General features: G+C 37.5%; 1 protein-coding gene across 5 annotated transcripts in view; it reads left to right on the top strand.

The window, feature by feature from the left end:
- ltbp1 (latent transforming growth factor beta binding protein 1) overlaps positions 1 to 21553 on the top strand; it is a 212553-nt gene that overhangs the window by 22455 nt on the left and 168545 nt on the right. For all 5 annotated transcript variants that reach the window (XM_008125456.3, XM_008125451.3, XM_062974291.1 and 2 more), the window contains exon 3: positions 10111 to 10396. In XM_008125456.3, coding sequence (XP_008123663.1) covers positions 10111 to 10396 — 286 coding nt within the window. The remainder of the gene's footprint in view (positions 1 to 10110; positions 10397 to 21553) is intronic.

Here is a 21553-nt window from a genome sequence, read left to right as displayed (position 1 = left end):
AACCCCCTGCCTTGCAGGAAAAGCCTCCAAGGAAGGAACCCCCACCATACTCTGAGACAAAGAGTTTCACTGCTGAACAGCTCTTACAGCCAGGAAGTTCTTTCTAATATTCAGGTGGAATCTCCTTTCCTGTTACTTGAACCCATTACTCCAAGTCCTAGCCTCCAGGGCAGCAGAAAGCAAGCCTGCTCCCTCCTCCTTTCACATATTTATGCATGGCTATCATGTCTCCTCTCAACCTTCTCTTCTGCAGGCTAAACATACCCTGCTTTTTGAGATGCTCCTCATAAGGCAAGGTCCCCAGAGCACTGATCATTTTAATATTGGCTTTATATATATATATTGTCATTAAATGATCTCCACCCAAATCTTTTGGTGGTATAGGGGTATATTTTCAATATTTTGGCCTTTTCTAGCCTGTTTAGATTTACAGTAGAGTCTCATCCAACATAAACGGGCCGGCAGAACGATGGATAAGTGAATATGTTGGATAATAAGGAGGGATTAAGGAAAAGCCTATTAAACATCAAATTAGGTTATGATTTTACAAATTAAGCACCAAAACATCATGTTATACAACAAATTTGATAGAAAAAGTAGTTCAAAACTCAGTAATGTTATGTAGTAATTACTGTATTTACGAATTTAGCACCAAAATATCATGATGTATTGAAAACATTTACTACAAAACTGCATTGACTAATCCAGAACGTTGGATAAGCGAGTGTTGGATAAGTGAGACTCTACTGTATTATTATGATGAAGACATTTAGCTGTAATAATAGGAAGGCTGACTCTTACTGAGTTGTGCTAATGTTTACCATCTGTCTTGTTGAGGTGCCTGCTATAACCGTATTAGACAAATGTTTTTAAATATGTTTATTTTTAGTGTAAATTTGTTTTTATAGATTATTGTTTTACATATGTATATTGTTTGTATTGTCTTTTATATAATGTTGTAAGCCAGTTTGGGTCCAGGTCAGGGAGAAAAGCGGGATATAAATAATAATTATTATAATTATAATTATAATTTATTGCTGCAAGGATATTTAATATAATGTCAAGTTTTTAACTTTATTTGTGTTTTTAAATATATTACAACTGTACTCTCAATTAATATAAGGCAGGATTATGAAATTCTGGTTTAGCATTCTATAGAATTCTCAAGTTAGAAGAAACCACAAGGGCCATTCAGGCTGCTTCCACACAGCTGTATAAAATCCACATTGAACTGGGTTATATGGCAGTGTGGACTCAGATAATCCAGTTCAAAGTAGAAATTGTGGATTATTTGCCTTGATATTCTGGGTTATATGGCTGTGTGGAAGGGCCCATAGTCAGACTTTCTGCCATGCAGTTATACTCAGTTAAAGCACTCCTATTCCACCTGAATTGATAGATGTTCTTAGTCCATAAGCGACTGTGAATACCTATTCTGGGTCCACATAGACTTTCACATTGAAGACATAGACTTCTAGATAGAAGGCGGTCATGACAAGGATTTGCTTGACATGTTTTCATCTAAAAGGAAGATAAATACTTTTTTTCAGTATGGTAATTACAGTGGTCCCTCACTTATTCCAGGACCACCCGCAATAAGTGAAAATCTGCAAAGTAGGGGCACTATATTTATTTTAATATTTACACATTATATTCGTAGTTAGGTGGCCTTTCTCCCCTTTGCAAGCCTTCTTCCTGCACTACTTCTTGGCGGCTTCCTCTCCGGCGCCTGCCAGTTTCCCTTTTGCGCATGCGTCTCCCTCTTGTCGGCATCCAGAGTAGCCCGGCTGGACGCCAACGAGAGGGAGGGTGCATGCACAAAAGGGAAACTGGCATCTTTTGCACACGTGCCACCGCTCAGAAAAAAACCGTGAAACAGTGAGTGAGCGAAAAGCGAACTGCATAGTAGGGAGGTAATACTGTATTCTGTTCTTCATATTGTACATCAGTGTCTTAGTTCCACGTTAATTTCAGGTCATGTATTTTTTACACTGTTTTCTGAATAGTTTAATAATCTTTCTGGGATGATGAGTGTGTGGAAGTTTATTGTTCTTCAGTTTCTAATGTAGTTATTTTTACTACAGTCTGATAGGATCTTAATTATGAAAATGTATCCTGTCAGCATTATGAACAAAGTCACCTCACTGTTTTCTGTGCCAGAAGCCTAGGGAGATAGCAGTAGACATCAGGGGGAAGGAAACGTCCTCTATCAGATCTATGGCTGATATAACATTGCACTATTCCTGGGGCCAAAACCAATAACTGTATGATTTTTCCCCATGCTTCCCATAGTCTGATCTGGACTTTGGCCTCATGTCAGCCATTCTACCAGTGATTTTTCCTTTGGTGTACTGGAAATATTTTGTTGGAGTATCAGATATATATGGTACTATATTTGGCATTCTATGTGGGCACAAATATGGTACCTGTCTCTGGCATATTGACACAAAAAACTATTAGTCCCTCATATCAGAAAGCTTGAGAGGCATGGTTCTACACAACTATTAAAGATATATTTTTGGGGCAACCCCATATGGGTTTTTCCCCTATTGGAAGGAGATCAATTCCTGTAATATCTCTTTTTGAATTTTCTGCACTCTCTGACTGAAGGGAGAAACATTTAGTAACAGCATGAGACCAAAAGTGAGGCAATTGAGGTAAAAATTAGCAGAGGTTGGAGAAGTGGTAAACAGGCATGAGAAAATAGTTGTTTCAGAAATAATTACATCCATTGTGAGCTTATTTATCCAAACTGTAACTTGTCCAGACCAGAAAAATCTCAGTCACAGCCTAAATCAGGATTATCAAGGACTAGGTATTCTTAAACTCTCTGAAACCCTATGTGAACATGCAGTCTCCCACCCCACCTGATATGTATTACCCCCTATTCAGATAGTAAAAAAAGGAGTTAATTTGAGCTCCTGAGGAGGGGGATGTAATTGTCTTTCCTCTCCATCAGCTGTGGAGGAACTCCATGCGTAGACAATGCTGTCAGACAATGTGCTCATTGTAATTGTTCGCTATATATTATAACATAGCTTGTGGTTCAAAGTGTGTTGTGAATTGAGACTGGTAGCCATGTAGGGAGGATCAGGATTAATATACAGGGGTGCTTTCACATTTACAGTTTTGACTTTTGTGGATTTGATTATTTGCGGATTTGATCAAAAGTGTTCTTTTTAGGTATCTCTAGGTCTTCCAGTGTGACTGTGGTCAACTTTTCGAGTCATACTGAAGGCCTTAGAGATTTCTAGAGAGAACACCCTTCTTGGAACCTATAGATTCCCCAATGTGGATCTGTGGCCAACTTCCTGCAGAAGTGGACCATAGAGCTATGCTGGAGGAACTAGAAATTTATATTTATTTATTTATTGACAGTATTTATATTCCACCCTTCACATCCCAAAGGGACTCTGGGCGGATCACAATGCACATATACATGGCAAACATTCAATGCCATTATTAGACATACAACATACATACATACAGACAGGAGGTTATGCTCGATTCTGGCCACAGGGGGAGCTGTCGCTTCATCCACTGTTACACCGAGTCCTTTGATCATAGTATTTCCTCCTCGCTCTTCGCTCACCGGCAGTTTTATGGTGTTGTAAATTAAATTGAATAAACCTCCCACATTAAGCAGTCCCTAATTTCTCTACTTACAGCTGCAGCTGTTTTCAAACTGGTTAGGTGGACAGTAAGCTAGGCTATTAATCAGTCGGGAGCTCAATCCGACCACAGGCTTCGATTTCATGACCTTTTGATCAGCAGTGATATATTGCTGCTGGCTATTTACCAGCTGTGCCACAGCCCGGCCCTAGAGATGTACTCTCAGGTATAATTTCTAGAGATGTACTCTCAGGTAAAAATATAACAATTTTTGTATTCACAGTTTTTTTACTTTCACAGTGGTCCTGTGCCCCTAACTTCATCAAATGTAGAAGTCTGGCTGTAATTTGAATACTTGTGATTGAAAGCATTTACATGGCTAGAATGTTTAAAAGTTTCATTATCAGAGCTTGGAGACATTAGAGTTTTGTCTATAATCTCTGCAGTCCTTTAACTAACTCTAGTCAATATACTGTGGAGAATTGTAGACACTGACCAAAGTCAGATTGCATTTCTCCCTATGTCTATGGCAGCATGTTTACATCCCACCCCTTTCCTGTTTATCTCATTCGAAATAACCATTCCTATAATGTCTAAAGTTGAGATATGGGATTGTACAGCATAGTTGTCAACATGATATATCATCTTGCTTGAGGCTTGTGCTATGTTGGGAAGACTAGAATGGTTTACATGCCTAGAAACTATGTCTATAAAGCGTTGTTAACTTGAGGGTAATTATTATAGAGATTTTCCACTTTGACCAGGAAACTGATAACTCAGTCTCGCCTCTCCCAATTTGCGTTCTTCCTGCTGCTCTTGCTTTTTCCATTTCTAAATGATGAAAGTTGCTGCAGGTTCCCATTGCAGGTTGCCAGCAACTGGAAGAGGTTGTATTATTCAAATTGAGAGAACAGCCTTCTTTCCTCTAATTTTAATAATCAGATTTATCTAGGTTTTTATCTTTTCTCAGACACCAGACTGTGGAGCTCATTCTTACATTACTTCAATCAGAGCAGGATAAAAGAATTGATGTTGCTGTAGTTACCACACAGTGGTAGAAAGAAGGGACCATGTATAATGCATCCCTGGGTTTGATCTGCTGATATGCACACTTCCCAGTTTTATCCACAAAACCAGAAAAACTGCTATCTGACACTTTTAAAAAGAAAGTTACATGTGCTGTTTTTATTGTTGCAATATAGCATATAGATTTTTGTTATATTAGTTTTTCTTTTAAACTGGCAGTTGGATTAATCTACCATATCTAGCACTACTGTTAATTCTAACAATTTAATCACAAAGGTAGAATGTAAATAATAAAATATAAAAACAGCAGAAGTTGTTATTATTTTGAAGATGGAGAGTGTGCACTTAAACAACGAGGGGCAAAAGTCACAAAGGTGTTTGATGTTTTAATCATTTTTTTAGAAAACTTTTGTTTGAAAAGATTTTACACGTAATGTAACATAATTTCCTATATATACTGAATGTGATGCAATAATATTGTAAATTAAAAACAAAACACAAAGAAGTTATTAAATACTGAAACCCTGTTGTGACCTTTGGCCCACTCTGTATTTGCTTGCCTGGGAGAAAGCACCATGGAAAACAAGGGCAGTTACCTTATTTCTCAGTAGACATACACAGTGCTCTTAGAGCGTTGTTTTAAGTTGGCTGTGAGAATGTCTTTTTTTTTTTACCAGACTTATATGTGGTCTTAAACTTCTGGCAGTAAGACTAAATGTTTGGTCTTTCACAATTATAATAAGAAATTTTTATAGAACATCAACAAAACTCATTACAACAGAAAAGTGAGTTCATGTGCTGGAGAGGGATTCAACTATTAGTATAGCACAGGGGTCCCCAAACTAAGGCCCGGGGGCCGGATGCGGCCCTCCAAGGTAATTTACCTGGCCCCCGCCCTCATTTATAATATAATATTTTTATATCTGTTTTAATAATATAATATATTGTATATACATATAATATTGATAATAATAATATAATTTTATGCAATACAATACTAACAATAATATCATATAATAATATTAATTATATGTTATATATTACATATAATATTACAGTATAGTGGTATAGTTCAATATAGTATAATGCTAATATTGTGCTATGCTAATAATATAATATATTGTATGTACATACAGCTGCTCTGAGTTCCCTTCGGGGTGAGAAGTGTGGCATATAAATGTAGTAAATAAATGTAGTAAATGAATAAATAAATAATTTTTGACAGGCTCGCCCAAAGTCTGAAATGACTTGAAGACACACAACAACAACAACAACAACAACCCTAATTAACCTGACTATCTCATTGGCCAGAATCAGACCCACACTTCCTATTGAAATCCTGATAGATTTATGTTGGTTAAAATTATTTTCATTTTTAAATATTGTATTGTTCTTTCATTGTTATTGTTGTTTTGCACTACAAATAAGATATGTGCAGTGTGCATAGGCATTTGTTCGGTTTTTTTCCCCAAATGATAATTCGGCCCCTCAACAGTCTGAAGGATTGTGGGCCGGCCCTCTGCTTTAAGTTTGAGGACCCCTGGTATAGCATGTTCAACTATTAAGTGTACTGTTTAACACCCCCATAAATGTAATACATTGAAATAGTTGGCAGCAGTTGGTAATATGTGCTTTTTCTGCTAGGGGTACAACTCCATGGCCATGCAGCTCCCAAAGAAATAGCAGATGAAGTCAGAACAGCAGATTATGAACTGGTGGCATTGGAGACCTGGGACCTTCTCATGCTGTGCACTGTGATTCTACTACCATAGCTGCATCCTATGGGATTGTGAGATTTGTAGTTTAGGGAAGCACTTGAGCTCTGGCTGAAAATTCTAAATACTTTCTCCTGAATTGGAAATTCCAAAATTCCATAGTATGCAGCAATTCTAGTTCAAATAGAATCTCAGTGATAAAATTATATAAAAATTATATAGTGTGATGGGAACTGGTGTAGATGGCTTCATATCATGGCTGACATCAACCATCTTCATTTTCCCAGACCTTCTCGTAATCCATGTGAGAAAGGTCCAAAGCAACAGAGATGCTGGAGTTTTGACAACCATGTTGCAGCTCAGTGCATCTGCCTGACTAAGTCCTGAAAAAAGAGATGGCTTCCTGCTATCACTAGGTAAGATAGGGAGGAATGCAAAAGTGAATGGAGTCAGGGCAAGGAGTATGGCAAGGGAAAATGAGACAGCAATGGCAGAATATCCATGCCAAAAGCAGACAGCAGCTGTGGAGCAACCAGGGCAGGGGATTACATAGTACAGTGTTCCCTCCCTAATTTGTGGTTCGCTTTTCACTCCCTCACTGCTTCACAGTTTTTTTCTGAGCAATGGCGCATGTGCAAAAGGTGCCAGTTTCCCCTTTGTGCATGTGCCCTTCCTCTCGTCGGCGTCCAGCTGGGCCACTCTGGATGCTGACGAGAGGGAGGCACATGCACAACAGGGAAACTGGCAGGCACCAGAAAGAAGGCTGCCAAGAAGAAGCGCAGGAAGAAGGCTTGAGAAGGGGAGAAAGGTCACATAACTACTAATATAATGTGTAAATATTAAAATAAATATAGTGCTCCTACTCTGCGGATTTACACTTATTGCGGGTGGTCCTGGAACGTAACCCCCACAGTAAGTGAGGGAACACTGTATTTGGTACAGTAGGAGACCCCAGTGATAACCTTTCTGTATATTTCTTTATATTTGTGACTTGTAAAATGTAAAAATATACATAAATCCCCCCCATATATCCATAGGATTCACAAATACAACTAAACATCATTACCTGACCTCCTGTTTCAAAATGCCATTGAGTTGGCCTGGAGGACTAGAAATTCTTAGATGGCTATCCTCTCTAGGCATTTGATAGGTCTTTCCAGGTGACCTATAGTAATTTCAAGAAAAGCATATTGTAGAAATGCCTGGAGGACCAAGCAAATTTCTAGAGAGGTAATTTCTCAGGTGCAGGTAAGAAAAACCACAGATATGGGTTCTGCAGTTCCAGAGGTCTGACTGTATGCTGATTAGATGACATTGAAATATACTGGAAGAGAGGGATTCAGAGATAGACTGAATCCCCAAGTGACAAAACTGCTTTGCCAAAGTCCTGTCTCCTTTGGCTCGAGAGGAGGTTAAGATACTCGAATAAAACTTGTGCCTTGAAAGCTAATGTAATGATTCCTTCCTATTCTCCCCCATATTAATTGTTATGGTTAGCTCTCAGCCTTGGAATGCTTGTCTGGCCTAGCCAGTTAGTGACATTATGTTGAATACAATGAAAAGGCCCCTTGAGACAGGGAGGACAAAAGAACCATTGAGTTTATGGTTTATATTTGTTTGAGGGCTGAAAGCAATCTGATTGTTGGAAACAACAATTGGTTCTGATTCCAGCTGGAAAGTGGTTTGCCAGCTTCCCTGTACAGTATGGGGCTGATTTCAGAGAGGGAATGCTCTTGATAAGGGCTGTAAGGCGGTGGCCTCACATTTTATAGTGAAAGAAGCAACAACGTGGGGAGAAAAAGAAAAGTATCTCTTTCCAGAAATATGTCTCAGTCTGTCAAAAATCTGCATATATAGAATAAAAATAGATTAAAACATAACTTTCTTATATCGTTTTTAGAACATGTGTTGTCTATAAAATTCTGTATGCTAAGCTCCCAAGTATTGATTGAAATCTTCCTAAGCTATTTGTTCCCAATTTAAGTTTCCTACTTTATTTCTCCAAATATGCCTTCACATATGATCATGACTTGGCATTTTATATGGTTTTAATCAGTTTAATTTATTGCTATGTGTTTTAATTGTTTATATGTTTAAATTGTTTATATTTTGATGAGCTGTGTTTTATTGTCTATCTGTGCGGCATTGAATATTTGCTGGATTTGTAAGCCGCCTTGAGTCCCCTCCGAGGTAAAGAAAGGCAGGGTAGAAATGAAGTAAATAAATAAATAAATAAATAATATGACTTTGAGCATCTGGGCATCCAAAGGTCTTGATATTTCAAGCAGCGAGGGGCTTTGATTTGGTGGATTATGTTTCATGTAATAACAGCACACCTTTCCAGATGTTTCAAACTGGTGACACACTTTTTAGACACGCATAATTTTGTGACACGGTAATTTAGTGTTACCAGCAAACCAGAGGTTCAATCAACCCCTTATAAGTGATATGGTTTGGACACATAGATAATTTGTGATAATGAAATGTATGAGAACACAGCATATCTCATGAAAATATTTCATTTATATTTTTTAAAGTCTATGATTTGTAAGATAATAACTTACAAATTTTGTTATTTTTTGTTAGGTTCATGTGATACACCTATACACTACAGCTGACACATGCATGTGTCACAACACACATTGTGGAAAGCTGTATCATAGTGGCTTTGCTTCTACTAGGGCAGTTCGATCGAACCACCAATTCCTCAGAAAATTTATATATGTTACTCACTCATGGCAAGCAGATTTCCATAATAGTATTTAAAAAGTTACATCATGTAAAGAAGGAGTGGATAAAGGATAGCCTGTGAATCATGTGCACCCCAGAATCCACACTGTGATATTTGACTTCATTTTGGGGCAGGATCATGGGATTTATTTTTAAAACCAGGGGTGTTGGTGGAAGAAAGTCTAATAACTTTTTCATTCTAAAATTTTGGAAAAAGTCTGATCTGTGTAGTCAGTAGTGTTTGCGGGGAAGAAACTCGCTCTAGGCCATTGGCTGATGGCTGGTGTTTTCACCAGCCAATGTGTGTGCATGAAAAGCAATGAAAAATAATGAGCAATGCAGCAATTTACAAGTAACAGGAGTGAGTCACATCTGAAACACCGACAAGTCTTTAAAAAAAACTTTATCCCTTTAAAAAGAAAAGTTCCAAACTCTGGTCAAACAATGGCAGGAAAATTTTCACCCATCCTGGGATTTACACCCCCTTTTGAACCCCAACCACCAAAAGTAGTGTGGAACAGGAAATTGAGCCCTTTCTAATATATATGATGCACTTTTTTCACTGACCAAGATGACAGCCTTGCAGAAATATGTTGTAATGTATGAGGATAAGCTCGAGTATGTTTCTGTTGGTATACACATGAGGCAGCTGAATTGTACAGCTGCTGTATATTGACAAAGACATCTTGTAGAAAAACTTAATCTGATTGTGTGTTGTGGGAGTAGTAGTCCTTCATTTCATTTGCATAATAATGGTAGATACCAGATTTAAGCCTGTTATATGGTTGTCCAATAGAAAGAGCACAAAATGGTCCAGAATCTTTAAACTGTGTATATTTTTGAAAAGATGTCAAAAGCATATAAATATCTTACATATGAAAGTAGCAAATAATTTTTGAATATACCATCAATCTCATAATTTAATATCAGAGGATATGTTTTGCCCCCAAATCCTGTAGTAATGAAAATATGGAGCGATGAGGTTTTCATATTACATTGATTATTTTCCTTTCCCCCTTCTCTTTAGCTAACTGTTCACCACCGTGCCAAAATGGAGGGATGTGTTTGCGACCACAACTTTGTGTATGCAAACCAGGGACAAAAGGTAGTACTTGTGAAGATTCAACTAAGCAGGAGACGGCTTCACCTGGAGGAGCGGGTCCTGTGACTCCACCGTGGCCTATTCCTCAGCGATCTGTTCAGCAGACCTTTTCGAAAAAGGTGCAAGTGCAACAAAAGGTCAATCCCATGGCTAAGATGACATTTACACTGAAGCAGAAACCTTTTGGATTACCACAGCAAATGCAATCACAGTAAGCCCATGTCCTCGTTTTGTGTGTATGTTTTGAATTTTGCTTTGAAGGATGACTTAGGCATTATTTGTGATTTCAAATTAAGTCTTCTGGATCCTTTGTATGGATTTGAGTCATTTTGTTTTACACTGATTATATGTCTCATGAAACCAGAGATTCACTATAATTTAAACTGGGAACACACCTTTTCTCTTAAAGTCAAAAGGTCTGATTATTTTCTTAGAACCATTTTATCCGGCCATTAATGTGCGTCAAAGAACATATTATTTACTTACCATGATTTTGTTCCAGGTTACCTTCAGGATCTCCTTCTCTCATAATCCACCCTGAACACTTAGGTCCTCTAGGACAGTGATTCTCAACCTGGGGATCCCCAGATGTTTTTGGCCTTCAATTCCCAGAAATCCTAACAGTTGGTAAACTGGCTGGGATTTTTGGGAGTTGTAAGCCAAAACACCCGGGGACCCACAGATTGAGAACCACTCTTCTAGGGGGAGGCTAGTCTAGCAGCTGAGTAGTGAGTTCACTTTATTTTGAACATGTAAACAAAGTCCAAATAGAGACAATAATGGCATTTTCAATTGGAAATTCATATATCTACAGTCTTGTGATTCTATCCATGTTTCTATGACTTCCCATCATTTATACACATACTGTCAAAAGATGCCCTCAAAACATACCTTTGAAACAATCTAATATACATATTCAGGTTTGAAGTGGTAATCTGAGAACCTTTAATTCCATTTTTATTTATATATACATACTTTTTCCAATAGGAGACATTTACCAGTGAAAGTACTCTGAGCCCTATGCTGGCCCACTGAATGACTACAATATTCTGGCAATTTGTGAATAAAAATATTTGACTACGTGTGATCAAAATGTAGTTAACTAGGCAGCCTACACATTTCACTCCAACTTTTTGATGCAGACTAGAGCAGAAATGAACTAAGTAATTCAAGATAGCAAGGTCAGGAGAACATGTATTTGACAGATGGAGGGAAAATAACAAGAAGGACACTAGAAGCGGTGTTCTAGAACAAAAAGGAGAGCAGAGCATTTGGAAAAAACTCACAGACAACAACAAAGAAAGAGTTGGCTGGACATTCACGAGGGTTATCTAATCATTTTTAGAAGTCAGAATGTATACTGTCTTTGAGCTTGTCTGCTAATCTTTGTGCTTTACAGTTTCATTTTCCTATATCAAAATATCTGCCTCTTCTGTTTCCTTATCAAAGAACAACACAACAAGAGGAAATTGACTGCATGGGGAAAGCAGTAAAAGTTAGTACAAACAAAGTGGTGCTTCATACACAAACTCATGAACAATTGAAGCATAGCATATCTTCCTTTTAGGCTTTCTAGTTATTTTGATACCACATTATGTATATAACAATTCAAAAGTTTAGAAATATTTAGCTGGGAGTATTGTGTTTATATTTGACTTTGTTTAGATTTATAGATTTATATAGTTTGGATTCAGAGTCACTTTTGTGCAAACAAAAAGGGTATCTATTTGTGAAAGGCTTAGCAGTTCAGGGGAGGAAAATGTGGTGATTCCTCCCATCTTTTGCTTTGGAGGCTTCTGTATCACCTCCCATGGTGTTCTGTGGCAATTCCCACACTCTGGAGTATGTTTTCAAGTATGAAGGTAGAAATTGTGAAAATCTCACTTTTATTATCCCCCCCCCCCCGGTGCCTCTATGGTCACGTTCACACTGGAGGACCTAGAGCAGCGGTTCTCAACCTGTGAGTCTTCAGGTGTTTTGGCCTACAGCTCCCAGAAATCCCAGCCAGTTTACCAGCTCTTAGGATTTCTGGGAAGGCCAAAACATCTGGGGACCCACAGGTTGAGAACCACTGACTAGAGATTCAAAGTCAAACCCACAAATATGGAGAGTTGATTGTATTAGACGAGGATTGGTTTCTTCAGCCTAGTCAAACTTATACTCTTTATTTGTTTGGAGCATGTATATCCCACTCTTCAGTCAAAAAAGCGCCTAGGGCAGCTTATACATTGTTAATTTGACAATATTTTGCCTTTACGTAACATAGAAGGAGCCCTTCCCAATCTTTTAACTTTATGTTCCTTGTCTTTAATCTCACGTTTTACAAGAGCCCCAGGACATGTTAAATGCCAGCTTACTTACTATGATACAAGCTTTCATAACCACATTATGAACATATATGTGGCTTGAAGGTACGTATGGGTAGTACCAATTCTTCTGTGATACAATTGCAATTGCAGACACAGTTTTCTTTAATCATATGCCAAGCTAAATCATTGTTTTATTATTCCATCATGAGGGCAGACTTCTAGACGATATGGCTGGCACCTTTCCAAAATAATTCTTTGCTAGCTTGTATACTGTAATAAACATTGTGTAGTTCTGTCACTTTTATTATATGTTGTTTGTTTGAGATTCTGTTTTAGTTAGCTGTCTTTCTTTTGGAGATATTGTTTTGGATGTATCCTTTGTAGGGAATGTATTTGCTGTTGAAATGGGGGAGAAGGGCAATACTGTATGCGAAAATCTGTAGTATTTGGTTTAAAAAAATCCACACAGTTTCTCAACACTACATAATCACAGAATCATAGAATCAAAATGAATATACTGTGAGTGTTTACTATTACACTGTTGGGCAGTAGGTGGCAAGCTCCACTTTTCTTTTTCCTAATGTTTATTTTCATAGTAGAGATTGCCAGAATTTGAAGAGGCTGGTTTGAGTTCTCTTGAAGATGTCATTTCTTGGCAGCATAAATTTGAACCACCTATTTTTGCTATTGTATATATGCCTAATGTTGAATACTGAGTTGGGTCTTTCTTTTTTTTGTCCCTCTGAAAATAGTTGAATATGAATAAATTTGTAGATTATTATTTTTGGTCTCTGTAGGTTTTTATGAAATAATATATGAACAAACATCTGCCAAAGGCAACAGTATTTACTTTGTGTCATGAGACCTCATCATATACCTCTGCCCTACTTCTGAGCTCATCTTCCCTTTTTATTACATGTCATTTCTCACAAGGAAAAAGATTGGCTGAAAAGAATGAAAGATAATATTTCTTGAGTTCCCTCTTGAGGAGCGATGCACTACAGGCAGTCCCCAAGTTACAAGCAAGATAGGTTCTGTAGGTTTGTTCTTGTATTTGTTTGAAAGACAGGACAGGTAGTTTTTAAGTGTAGCTCAAGACTATATATCTATATCTATATGTATCTATATCTATAAGCTTTGAAAAGCATAGGGAGGGGTTAACACCCCTGTGGTGTTTGTTTTTCTGTCTGTGTTCCTGTTCAGAAGATTTTGCCCCACTTTCTGTCCCTGTGATAATTGGATTCTGGAAAATTTGGCTTGTTGTGGAAACAAGAATTGGGGATAAAGTTTCAGTGGAGACACCTTTTCCCCATGAGAACTCTTTCAGAGGTGAATTTCCCCTCCTAGTGGCAGATTTCTCTCACTTCCTGTTGTCTTACCTCTGTTCTTAACTATGAGTTGTTTCTAAGTTGGATGTTTGTAACTCGGAGACTGCCTGTACCTACTATTATCAATGCCACTAGAAGGAAAAAAATAAAATGTGGGATGGATCCAGGCTCTCTTTTAAGAGCTGAAAGAGAGCCAGTGGAGAAAGAGCATGTAGATGAGCCCAAGATGCTAGGGGTGGGGGTGGGGTATTATTTAAAAATACCCTGCTACCCATGTACCCTAAAGGTTGCTCTCCCCATATGAATGTGACTTCTGCATGGGATTAGCAGCAAGGTATTTCTTCATTGCCCTCATTCACCAGTTATGCTCCAAATGTGTGTATTCTCATAAGTGATGTTTTCTTAACATTAATCTTGCTGTTTTGTCCAATGAGTTTTTAGTAGTTAATCTTTTGTTCATTGAGTTTGTGTGTTTTTTCAGTAGACTTTCTGATCTGCCTTAGGCTATATGTTTCAGTCTTAAGTTTTTCCCCCTTATATATTAATATTTGGTTATTTTGTTTGATTATTAATATTCTGGTTTTGTAAAAGTTTTATATGATTTCAGTGCCTTACATAAGACACACTGAATGCCACATTTTGGACAAAAAGATGATATACAATTAAAATAAAATATTTAATATGCATTTTATTATTGCGTAAAAGGGAGTTAGGTTTGAGACAGTGGTTCTCAACCTGTGGGTAAACTGGTAAACTGGATGGAGTTTCTGGGAGTTGTAAGCCAAAACACCTGGGGACCCATAGGTTGAGAACCACTGGGTTAGAATAATTCAAAATGGAAAACAGAGCAGAAGACTGATATACATCCCTTCATGCAGGTTTTTAATAATAATAATAATAATAATAATAATAATAATAATAATAATAATAATAAAAACTTTATTTATACCCCGCCACCATCTCCCCGTGGGGAATCGGGGCGGCTTACATGGGGCAGAGGCCCAAACAACATAAGGACAAAATATAAGCAACATAATACAATCACAATATAAAACAGATAAAACAGTAATGCAATATTACATCCATTTTTCCCTGAGTTTTTTCTCAGTTGTGCTTTGGGACCTCAGTGTAAGGAACCAATTTACTTCCTTTCCATTGCACTTAATGGTCAAGTTTCAGCTAAGATTTATTGTCATACTGAATTTCGCAAGAATGCTGCATCAATACATAAATATAAATATAAACACATATTAGCAGTATATATTATACTAATCTTGAAAGCATGATATCATTCAGACCAAAATATAGAAACGGATAAATAACACACCATATATTAATTAAATATGAACACTTATTCTAACCTTCTGACCCCTAGGTTTCAAATCTAATACAAGTTTTTATTTGCTATGCACTGGATTATGTCATTATTGCTTAAGCCAAGGTGTCAGAAAGTCTTTTGCTAGTTTGGCTGCAATGAAAGCTGATACTTCCTTTTTTATTTTCGCCCCAGTGGTCCTGCTACAATAGATTGTATGGTGGTAGATACAGAATTCCTTGGGAATGCCTGTTAAATGTTTCTCACACCACAAGTGAAGTTCAAAGTGAGTTTTCCTTTTTGATGCTGAAAGGGGCGGTTTGCATGAAAGCCACTGCAGTTTTCGCCAAGTTGTTCGACATATTGTGCATGCTGCTGTGGTTTTCTGTTTGATAATATTTCTAATGCTTTTAAAATGGGGTTGAGTCACAGAGCGTTTTACATCTGATCCAATATGCCACCTAATGTGCAGTGCATACAGCTAACACTTTTGTTATTATCTTTGATTATTTTGAAGAGTTTCACTTAATTTTTGTCAACTGCTCTCTAGAAACTCTAGAAGTACACACATTTTGTGTAGATTGATTCATATGTTTTGTGCGTATAGAGATCAAGGACCTGAGAGTTTGCTACAATATCAGCATTCATTTCATGTTAACATTATGGAAAGTGTTTTTCGCTACTTGGGTAAATTTAAAGATTAAATAAATATGCAGTTATTGCATTCTATTATTAACTGTTGTAATTCTCTCGTTGGAAGAAAAATACTGGTCCTTCAAAAGTTTTAAAAAAAAATTTTTCTGTACCAATTTTGTGATTGTTTCAGGATGTAATCATTTGCGGCATGGCCTTGTTAATTGTTTATTTTGTGTCAGACCTATTTTTTTCTGTCATCTGTTGTGTGAAATGGCCTGCAGGAAGATAGTGTAATATAGAGTAGACACCTTGAACTTTGTAGAATCTCATAGCACTAGCCACCCTGAGTCTCCTTGGGGAGAGCGGGCGGGTTAAAATAAAGTGTTATTATTTATTATTATTATTATAGCACTTTCCTAGGGCATTTTCCAGAAGATAAAGTGTTCTAGACACAATGCTGCTCAATTTTATGATAACCCATTGTGATCTCTCACAATTATCAACAATGGGTTGTTGTGTGTTTTCCGGGCAGTACGGCCATGTTCCAGAAATATTCTCTTCTGATGTTTTGCCCACATTTATGGCAGGCATCTTCAGAGGTTGTGAGGTATATGGAGAAACTAAGCAAGGAAGGTTTATATATCTGTGGAAGATCCTGGGTGGGGAAAAGAACTCTTGTCTGTTGGAGGCCAGTGTGAATGTTGTAATTAATCACCTCAATTAGCATTAAATGGCCTTGCCAGGAGAGAATACTTCTGGAGCATGGCCATACTGCTCGGAAAACACAACAACCCTGTGATCCTGGCCATGAAAGCCTTCGACAACACATTATCAACAATCTTATCCATGGGCCAAATATGTCCAACCAGACAGTATTGGTAGCTCCTTTCCAACTGTAAGCTTGTTTTCTGCCTAACAGTGGTGACTTTCAGTGGAAGCAGTGATTTAATGTATTATCCAAATAGATAAATTTTACTAAAAGGGTAGGTGGCAGTTGTTTCTTAATATCAGTTTCTAGGACAGTGAGATGAATGGTGCAGTTGCACTTATCCTACTTGCGGGCTGCCCATAGGCAACCAATTTACTACACTGTGGACAGACTGTTGTGCCAGTTAGATCCTTGGTCTGATCCATCATGCCTCTTACTTTAAAAGCTACTAAATTCTGTCATTTAGATGACATTGAAGTTACCCGACTCATTGGAAATTTACTACTTGAATGAAATCTATGTTAAGATCATTGAAAACTGTTTATAATTGCCCAATAACAAACATGTGTTGGGAAGATTACATCTATGTTCTGGTTGTACCAAAATATTGAGGGTTTAGTTGTTTTATCATCTGTTTTAGTAATGGAATTTTGTGTCGTTAATAATGTGCTTCTGGATGGCATAGTTTAAATTGGGCAGTAGCCAGTAGGAGTTGCAAAATACTATCTAGCTAAGAGGTGAAGCATATGATTTACAATCTATAATTCTTGTTAGGACAGGGAAGAGAAAAAGTATGTGGGATTTTAACAGGCCTCTGTTTTCAGTTAGGGCTAGATTAAACACAAGGGAAATACTAAGACTGTAGAAGGTTGCATTATGTTGCAGCAACAGATGGGAGGGATTTTCCCTTTCTAGTACTACTTTGGCTTCTGTACTTATGCTGCTCAGGAGTAGAAAAGTGAGAAAGTAACAGATTAAATGCTATGCTAGTATATAGCACAGACTGTGCTGAATAGTTTCATTTAATTTTCCTTTTAGTGCTCAAGGACAGAAAAACAAGATATAGACCCAAGAACAGAACTCCTAACTCGGAGTTCCCAAGACAGGTAACTTGACACATGAAAATCCAACATTGATCTCCTCACTGAAAACTGCCTCTAATTCCGTAAGAATACTCCCTCTTGCCCATGTCATCATTCTTTCTCACACTTGGGTTCCCTTCATTTCTCTTTCAGCCTTGAGAACAACAAATTTGTCTCTATTTCGCACTATCCCATCTGAGCTGTAAATGCTGGGTTATCAGTAACCCTCCTGTCTCCCCCACATTCATTTCAGAGTCAATCCCTGGCTGATTCTCATGAGAATCACTGCCTGTTTCCCTGACAACGGATCTATCCAAAACATTCCCATCATCCCACAAAACACATTCACATTCCCCACAGAAACACCAGGCTCAAACAGAAAATCCCCGTCCTTATCCTCAGAGGCTGCACAGGCCTCAACAGTTACGGTAGAGGCTCTCCATCTGTTATAGAAACCAGAGACTGGAAAAGTTATTTTTAGGCCACAGTTCCCAATGAGAGCCAGCATAGTATAGTAGTTTGGGTGTTGGATTAGGACTCTAGAGACCATGGAACCCCTTGGAACAATTTGAAGGCACACAACAACAATAAGAACAGTTTTCAGAATCCACACAGACAAAATCATTAGTTCTCATTTGTCCGACTGTGCTGTTAGAGGCCCAAGTAGTCTTACTAGGATAAGATACCTATTACAACCTGAGAGGCAGACGTTACCTGACTTCTGGATTAGATTGCTGCAATGTGTTGTATCTGTTGACTGCCTGGAGACGTTGATGAATTCAAAATACAGCGGTTAGGCTACAAACTAAAATCACATGTTGGGAACACATCTCTCATACAGAGCTTCAAGCATTCTGTTGGCTTCTTGTTTATCTTAAAGCATAATGCAAAGTGTTCATGTTTTACTTTCCACACAGATATGGACTTGGATTTAGGGAAACATAATCTCCAATATCAGTTAGCTTGCACAGTAAATGGTCCTTAGAGGTCTTCTACAATTTTGCCATAATCAGAAATGAGATGGGAGAAAAGCTGTGGTGCCTTTCTTTTGGAAACATCTCTCCAGGTTACCTTGATGGACACCTACACGATTTTTTTCTAATGTGGGAGGCATTTTTACTTTTCTGAGGCTGTGATCCCCACAATCTCTGATTGTTTTCAATACAGCATTTTATTGTGTTTTCTTAAAATTTTGACTGTAAGAGGAGTATATTTTGAATAGATAAACTCACTCATTTTTTTCTTATGCAGACAGATCCTTGCAGACTGGGAAATGTCATATTTTTATTTTCATAGGTGAAAGTACAATGTTTGTTAGGGTACCCACATAGCCCTGAGAATTGCGTACTGCCTTGTGTCTTGTGTTTTGCTTACAGTTTAACCTCATGTTTGGGTTATACGTCATGGTAAGCAGACATAAATTCTGAAGTCTGCAATGCTGACCCATTTCCTTTGTGTAAGGGGGTCATACAACACAAGTGTGATAAGACTGTCTTAAACAGAGAACAGCAATCACTAGAGAAACATGCTCTTTCAGTTGCTCAAATTTTACTTTTTTAGAATCTGCTTATGTTGTGTGCAGTGCTATGTAAAACCTGAACTACTTGCAACTATTACAACATATCACACATTTTGTGCAATGTTAAAATCTATATTTCTCTCATCCCCATTCAGTTTGCTTTCATGAAGTAACGTTGTATTTCCAGATTGATCAACTGTGATTTTTGGGATTTCATATAGGTGTACGAATAAAAATGTGATCTATCTAGTCCCTAATTCTGTTGAGGTTGGGAAGTGTCATCTCTTTTACTACGACTCCCCAAACCTTCTCTTTCCGGATTCAGAAATAGTAATATAAAAAAGAATGTTTCCCAATTGGTGACCAGATCCTGCTGGCTCCCACTTCATTGTCTTTCTACTGGTAGATGTAAGCTTTATTTGCTTATGCACTGAATGCCATGTTTTGGACAGAAAGATAGGATACAATTAAAATATTTAATAAGTGTTTTAATATTGATGAGCCTTTGCAAACATTCTTTTGTAAGGAAAGGATTCTGAATAGAACACTGTACAATTTTATATTTTCCCTTTTAATTGATATGTTTTGAGTGGGTTTTTAATTCTTCACATATTTCAATGTCAATTTAACAATAAATGGATGCATTTTTTCTATGTTTTATTTATTTTTTGCTAACTTCATCTTAGCTCTAGGGAAAAGTGGATGCAATATTCTAATAAAAGTATTGACCATTTGTTTGTCCTCCTGAATTTTCTGTTTTTCCTCCACCAAAGACACTTCCCAGGGTTCCTTTCTCTTTTCATTGATGTGGAATTTGCATAACCCTGCCCACTGCCTCTCCCTTAACCATTTCCTATGGCACACAGCAAACAGGAACTACCAACTGTAGTTCATCCTTTGTTATGTATTTTCTAATGGGATCATTCATAACAAATGAAATTAAAGACTGGCTTTTTCTAATAAATAGTTGTTACTAATCAATTACATGATACTACATAACACCCAAAACAAAAAAATGGCTTTTTCAACCTGGGCACTGCTGAGTACCCAAGCTAGTGTGTATATTTGCTTTGCTTGTGTGTAAAGCTGTAAATGGAATTTAGCAAGGTACAATTTTAATAGCAGTCTATTGGTCGTTGCAACATTGCTAATTTATTTCTCAACTTTCCTTCAGTATTTTTGTGTGTATCAAGTTGTCTGTTAATTTATGGCTACCTCATGAATTTCATAGGGTTTGTTGCTGGGCACCTTTAAGTCATTTATTGAGACTCTGAGACGACATCACTGGGTTTTCTAGGCAAGATTTCAGAAGCTGCGATAATACGACTTGCCCAAGTTGGTACACATGGCTGACTGGGAATTTGAATCCTAGACTCCACAGTTCAAATTATTATATTACAGTGTAATTTGCTCTTTCATTCAAAATATATTTTGGTTCAGTTTGTATGTGTGTGCTTTTGCCCTTGCTTGATGAACAATAGTGTTCTTTTTAAGAAGACAATATTTTAAAATAGGCTGATATATTTGAGATTTCAAACATATACCAAGTCATAAGAGTGAGGAGAGTTGGAGGAGGTATCTGCATGTAAATCAGAGAATGTGAAATATCTTCTCAAGATTAGCCTTGAGGATGTAATTTGAAACATCTTGTAGCCTCTCCTTTTTATTTATACAGTGTATAGTTTTAACTTGTCCTCATGACAGGATTGTGTTTCAAGATTAAGAAAATCATTCTATAGTGCAGCATATGCCCTTCAAGTACTAGTTAGGCTACTTTGCTTTTCTGGCTCAGTGGCATGAACCCAGTTTGTAAAATTTAAAGCCATGCAATGTTGCATTCTATGTAATGCTTGGAAAGTTAGGTTAAAAAGAAATCCATTCTGTAACTCATTACAGTATTTCAAAACTAACGTACTGTTTTTACTTACTATGATGAGGATGAAAAGGCTGAACTTATTATATCATTTTACTCCTTCTTACCTTCCCATTAATTAGTATTATTTTAGGGTTGGTAAGAGAATGAAATTTGAAAACTTCCCGTTAAAATGCTTCCTGAAAAAAGTAACTTTTTGGAAGCAACTAAAAACTGTTACCCATTACTCCCAGAAAGTAAAATTGTTCTTACTTAGTACATTGGTTTTCAAATATAGCTTGATTATATCTTCTTACACCCAAATTGAAGGAGCCCCGGTGGCGAAGTGCATTAAAGCACTGAGCTGGAGACCGAAAGGTCCCAGGTTCAATCCCCGGGAGCGGCGGGAGCGGCCGCTGTTAGCTCTAGCTCCTGCCAACCTAGCAGTTCAAAAACATGCCAATGTGAGTAGATCAATAGGTACCACTCCGGCAGGAAGGTAACAGCGTTCTATGTAGTCATGCCGGCCACATGACCTTGGAGATGTCTATGGACAACACTGGCTCTTCAGCTTAGAAATGGAGATGAGCACCAACCCCCAGAGTCGGTCACAACTGG

This window comes from Anolis carolinensis, chromosome 1 (assembly GCF_035594765.1).
Source record: "Anolis carolinensis isolate JA03-04 chromosome 1, rAnoCar3.1.pri, whole genome shotgun sequence".
Taxonomy (NCBI): Eukaryota; Metazoa; Chordata; class Lepidosauria; order Squamata; family Dactyloidae; genus Anolis; species Anolis carolinensis.
Note: the sequence above shows the minus strand (reverse complement) of the source record. Positions and strands in the feature narration are given on the sequence as shown.